This window comes from Coffea eugenioides, unplaced genomic scaffold (genome assembly GCF_003713205.1).
Source record: "Coffea eugenioides isolate CCC68of unplaced genomic scaffold, Ceug_1.0 ScVebR1_1510;HRSCAF=2372, whole genome shotgun sequence".
NCBI classification, from domain to species: domain Eukaryota; kingdom Viridiplantae; phylum Streptophyta; class Magnoliopsida; order Gentianales; family Rubiaceae; genus Coffea; species Coffea eugenioides.
Window position 1 is genome coordinate 8,266 of NW_020861920.1, and position 6,211 is coordinate 14,476.

Consider the following 6,211-nt stretch of genomic DNA (forward strand, 5'->3'; position numbering starts at 1 on the left):
ACAGCACAAGGTAGGATACAGGGGCTCTCGGGAGTCATTCTCCTCGCTTGATCAGATACCCTCGTAGTTGACCCTCCGTCAACTTTCACTACTTATAGTCCATGTAGATCCACTATTTTTTTTATATATATAGACTAGTCGAGGGATTCACCCAGCGACGTGGCGTCCAGCTTGTGGTTATTATAGACTAGTCGAGGGATTCACCCAGCGATGTGGCGTCCAGCTTGTGGTTATTATAGACTAGTCGAGGGATTCACCCAACGACGCAACTACATTTAGATTCACGGATTCATTAGAAAATGTTTCACACACGTCACCACTCGAACGGCTAGTGCGATAAAGTACACACTGCTCACTTCGATGGATCAGAAATCATTTTTTGCATTTTGACAATTATCACATAGCGAGTTGATAAAGCGCTTAACTACATAACATAAAACAAGCAGGGACACTCACCAAGAGTAAAGTTCAAAGGTCAAGCCGGGAATCGTAGTCCAAGTCCTCGCTAAATCCTAGAAATCCAAGTTTTAAGAACTATAAGTTTTACTAAGCAAACTCTTGACTTCAAACATATAAAAGATTATCTTGTATTAAACTAGTTTATTTCCCTGAAACAAACCAATAAATTTCTCAAACATCAAGACTAGTAAGGAATAAAGTGTTTCATGTGGTTTCTTTAAAGATATTTCCTTTCAAGGGTGCAAACTAGAACCAAAGTGGTTCCGACGGGTTTTCCTTGCCGAATAAGTTTTCTATGCCTTTTATTTGAAATTACTTAAATCTAGTATTATTATTATTTTTTTTCCAAATTTCATTTAAAACAACTGGTCAAGAATAGTTTTAAGAAAACTTAAAGTTTAAGAGTTGGATACAAATACTCTCTAAAGGTAATAGGGCTAGTTTAAGCAAAATAAAGGAATTAACTAGTCGGCAAGGTTTTGAAAGTCCCAATATCTAACTTTCTAATAATACTACACTAAACTCGAATTCTATCCCTTGATATTAAAGCGGAATATTTCCACAAAATTTGGTTTAAAGATACTTGAATTCAAAAGACTAGAACGGACTTCACGATTCCAATTCATTTGCACATTATATTCCAAGTCACCAATATAGCAAAAACACAATTCGAACATCAATTTCACTAGGGCTTCATCAATCATTAGCCCTAGGTCTCAACAGGTTCAATTCTAATCAAAATCAACCAGAGGAAGTCCAAAGTATTAGAACAATTCCAACTCACAAATCGTGGACCTTCAAATTGCATTTCAACCAATCACTTGAACAAATTCACCAAAAATTAAATTATTGTAAAACTACTCAAATGGTCAAGAGCTTCATCAATCATTAGCTCTTGACAACCAATTCTCACTTCAAACACCAATCCATTCAAAACAAGAATAAAACTACAGCCAACTTGGCTCCCGAGTAGTTCTGAAATTCAGATTTTATTTTCTTGATCCGGTAGTCAAGAAAATCCCAGCAAAATTTCAATCCAAGATGTCCATTAAACCTTCAACTTTTACTTGCTAGATTCACTAAACATATAGCTTATAATCTGACCCAAACCAAGCTAAAATAAATAATATACAAATCCAACAAATAAACTCACTAAAAGTCCCAACCAATTCAGCCATGCTGGAAAATATATTCCTTCAAAAATTTGCTTTAGTTCATGTTCCAATACACCAGCTTTTCAAGTGTTACAATCAATAGGATAAACATGAAACTAGCACAAGATGTTATAAGACATTTTACTTAGGATTATAGCCAATTATCAAGAACATTTTCCAAAACAATATAAGAGTTTCAGCTTCTTTCTCATTCGGCCATTAACCAAGATTTCCAGCAACATGAGTTCGACCTTGTGCACTCCCAGCTTATCATGCTGATGGTAATTATTATGCTTACGAGGAATCTTAATCAACGACACAAAGTTTATAGCTTGTAACATATTTTTAGAACCCAAAATTCGCAAAAGAAAACTGGAAAAAATTCTTTTCTTCTTCACTCGGCTACACTGGAAAATTCCAGCAGTTTAGTCATTCATTAATCCGGATTTTCCTTGGCCAATTCAGAGATTCAAATACTCAACTTCAACATGCAACTACTTAACTAACTGACCAACATTTTTAGTTCAAGAATTAATTTCGAACAACAACAAGAGTCATCCAATTTTTCAAGAAAAATTCCAGCTAGCCTCGGTTATAATCTGCACAGAAACTGATTGCATTTTTCTTTTATTTTCTGATCTAACTCAACCAATTAACTATATACGTAGCTTAATCATCTTGTAATTTACTAATTAGTCATGGTTAGAGGCTCAAAACAGCAAAATTATACCACATGAAACTACATTGTTCAAGACAACTCTCGGCAGAAATTTTCCATTGAAACAGAATTTCCTAAGCTCCTTAATTCATCATCCAACTACATAAAATTATCAAGCAAGACCCTAATCGTAATAATCATCCAAATTCCAGTTAGTTAAACACCACTGCATGCTCAAATTATTTTAGGACAACAACATTAAAGCTGCATTATCAAATTAATTCCCGGAATTTCTGATTTCGCATGCGCATCAGAATTTTTCTTCTGAATCACTTGTCCGAATGCTTGAAACCCACATGTAAGGTACTAACCATATTAATCATCCAAGCTTTAGTTAACTAATCATAATTACAATTCCAGATTATCACAGGAAAGCAGATTTAATCCAACATTTCTTAATCGATTCTCGGAAATCCAGATTCAGCGCACATCAGATTTGTCTTTTCCTAGATTCATCATTCATCGCCTAAGTTTCACATGCAGGGCCCTAGGTAGCTTAATCTACCCTCTGATCATCCATTTTCCTTCCCGAGAATTTACCTCACAGCAAGCTAAGCTTTCACGCGAAGATCTGGAAAATTTTTCTCTCCTGCTCTCGGCTTCACGCACAAGCTTGGTCCTGGTTTGATGAGTTGCGGCTGGAAGTGGTGAAGTGCGGTTTGGTTGAGGTTGCAAGTGGCTACAGCTGGGAACTGGTTGCAGCTGGTGAAAATGGAGGTGCAGAATGGTGGGGAACCTGCTCACGGTTTCTCTCTGCCTCTACTCCAGCTCACGGACAGAACCAGAAATGGTTGCAGCTCGCGGCTTCTTCCCTCGATTGTGAAGTGCGACTCTCCCTCACTCTCTCCCTTTGTCGACAATGGCAAGGCAGAGTGAAATGCAGTTGTGGTTTGAGATGTGAAGTGGAAAGAAAATGAAGAGGGTGTCGTGGTTTAGGAGATGTTTGAGTGTGGAAGTTGGTTTACGTATAGAATTGGCAAGGTTGTGATTGGTCAATTGGGGCGGTAATGGACAGGCTGTAAGAGGGAGTGTTTGGCCGTGCATGGTAATGTTATGGTTGTGTGTTTAATTGGAGAAGCTTTTCATTGGCTGAATGAAGAGGTGGCCTGTGATGTTGTCCGTCAATTTGGTTTTGGGGTTTGCATGGTTGTTTTGAGATTGTATGGAGGACGTTTTAGTCTTTTCACGTTTCTTCCTAATCTCCACTCAAGACCTTAGTTCTAACTTAACTCCAAAAATTATCCCAAGTATAATTCGATCACCTAATGACATGCTAATCTTGCAAGGCTCTAATTATCGAATTTTTCACACCTTAATTATGTTTAGTATACTTGTATCATGTTTATCTAAAATTTATAGGCTTTGTCTTATAGTGGACATTCTTATTAGTATTTAACGTTATTCACTAATTTAGAATTAGTTATAGGAATTCAAGAAATTTTATATAATTAATCTACTCAGGTAACATTAATTTTCAACATTAAGAAAACTAAGTATTTTAGTATTTTATTTTAAGGCGATAAATTAATCTAACTCAAGAAATATTAATTTAATATAGCAAAACCGGATAATTCAATATTGACACAATTATATTATTTATTACTTAAAAATTATCTCTACACTTTTATTTTCAAAACAATTAATTACCATTCTAGAATTCGAAGAAATTAATGATCAGGTCAATGAAATAGTTTACCATCGAAATATGAAGTTAATGTAACAAAACCAAGAAGTTTAGTAGTTTAGCACAATTCTTTTATTTTGCACATAACGTTTATTTCTACGCACTTATCTAAAAACAATTAGACTTAGTGCTAAAATTTATTAAGGAATTAAAATGCAAATAAAATATGCACTGATATTTATGTCTATTTTCAGGGTTCTCACATCCTCCCCTCCTTAAAATGAATTTTGTCCTCAAAATTCTCACCTTCTTGCATTTTTGGGCAACCGGCAATTTGGTGCTCGCTGCTATCACACCTCAAGCACTTTCCTCCCTTTTTCCAGCATTCCTTCTCAATATGACCAGCCCTCCTGCAATACCCACAAGTTACCTGAGAAGTGGTCACACGACCTCCTTGCGAGGCGTTCCTAGGTTGACCTCTTCCATTTGGTCCTCCGTTAGCTCCATTGTCTCTTTCTCCGGCACCTCTGACACTAGCTCCTCTCACTAGAGCGCCCCGTGGTGCTCCGTGACTATTTATTCCACCCGTTCCTCGACCCACTTTGGCCGGTGGAGCATTTGCATAAATCGGCTCCCGACTGCTGCTAGGTGCAAATCTTTTCTTGGCCTGGAAAGTTTTTACTTGAGCTCTGGCAACTTCAACCCTTTGAGCTCTCTCTACAGCTTCAGTAAATGTGTCTATTCGAACAGCAGCTAATCCCTCCTGAATTTCCACGTTCAGTCCCTGTACAAACCTCCTTACACGCCTTTGCTCCGTAGCTACCAATTCGGGAGCATAACGGGACAATTTCGTGAATTGAATCTCATATTCGCCGACACTCATCGCCCCCTGCCTACACTTGATGAAATCATCCTCTCTTTTCTCTTGGATGAGAGGAGGAAGAAATTTGGCGTTGAATTCCCTTGTGAAGTTCGCCCAGGTCCTAGGAGTATGATTCCAGTCCCAATTGACCCTAATCAAGTTCCACCAGGAACGAGCAACTCCCTCAAGCTGGAATGCCGCAAAAGTCACTTGCCTTTCTTCCGTATAATTTAAAGCGGCGAAAATATCAGAGATCCTTTCCCACCAACCTTCGGCTACCTCAGGTTCTGGGCCTCCGTAGAACTTAGGAGGTCCAAACTTCAGGAATCTCTCTAATGCCCGATCCTCAGAATCGATTGGGCCTCCTTGCTGATGCACTACTCCATGAGCTTGGTGCTCAGTCATGCGCTCTAACACATCAGTTATTCTATTGATTGCGGTGGCCACTGGATCTCCGGCCACATTTCCCTGACCATGGTCTGGGTTGACCTCAGGTTCCCTATCACCACTACCCTCGGGGTGTTGCCTAGTTGGTCTCCCACGTCCTCTACCTCTAACTTGGAGATCCATAGCCTAGTTATGCCTTTTATTGGAAAATAAGGCATTTAGGCGAGAATAGAAACATTTTTTTTTATATTATTATTCTTTTTGTAAGTAAAATAAATATGAGAATTGAGAAAAAAGAGAGTTAATTAGTCATGTAACTTATTCAACTATATCATGTACTCAAATTGCTCAAATCACAATATTCCTATCTTATTTTTATTCGATTCATATATATTTATTGCACTATTCTAGGATATTTCTAAATTCTCAAGAATTTTTTTTTTCTCAACATTATAACAAAGTAGACACGTGATCATCAAATTTCATACACACAATATGATTCACATTGCATACCAATTTCATACAACTTCAAGAGCCAAACAATTCACGAATACATTCAATGTTCTCATACATAACTCAAACTTCAATCTTTGTAAGCATGAAAGAAAACAATACAACATTACACAAATTATTGTAACCACATAGCTAATAGCTCAATCCCTTAGTTTAGATTCAACTTAACCTTAGTGGATTGTAGACCTACCACGTCTAATATTAAATCTAATAACATGATCATTACTTAAGTACATCAATAGCTCTTAAGTATTCTAAATGATCTCAAACATTTCATACATTGGCTTTTCTAATAACCTAATAACTAGTTATCTTTATCCTGTTGGACATTAGCCCCAAATAGTCCTCCAATAAAACTTAAGAAGCCACAATGTTATCAAGAACTCACCTCACATGGCAAATTCATCTCAAAAACAGAATTGGCACTAATCTTCCAGGTCTCACTATTGGCTCTTCACCTTTAACTTTCAAAAGCTAGACTTGGTCCTTTCATT

General features: G+C 37.3%; 1 protein-coding gene across 1 annotated transcript; it reads right to left on the reverse strand.

Annotated features, from left to right (window-relative positions):
* Positions 1–3,010: 3,010 nt before the first annotated feature.
* On the reverse strand, positions 3,011–5,387 carry LOC113755477. Its single transcript, XM_027299482.1, has 2 exons — positions 4,262–5,387; positions 3,011–3,090 (listed from the first exon to the last, which is right to left on the reverse strand). The coding sequence occupies exons 1-2, from the start codon at positions 5,385–5,387 to the stop codon at positions 3,011–3,013; spliced, it is 1,206 nt and encodes a 401-aa protein (XP_027155283.1).
* Positions 5,388–6,211: the final 824 nt, after the last annotated feature.

Coding starts and splice junctions, on each gene's coding strand:
- LOC113755477 (XM_027299482.1), bottom strand. CDS start 5,387: ATGGATCTCCAAGTTAGAGGTAGAGGACGTGGGAGACCAACTAGGCAA. Junction 3,091..4,261: donor TTGCCCAAAAATGCAAGAAG/GTGAGAATTTTG, acceptor GAGCTGGAGTAG/AGGCAGAGAGAAACCGTGAG.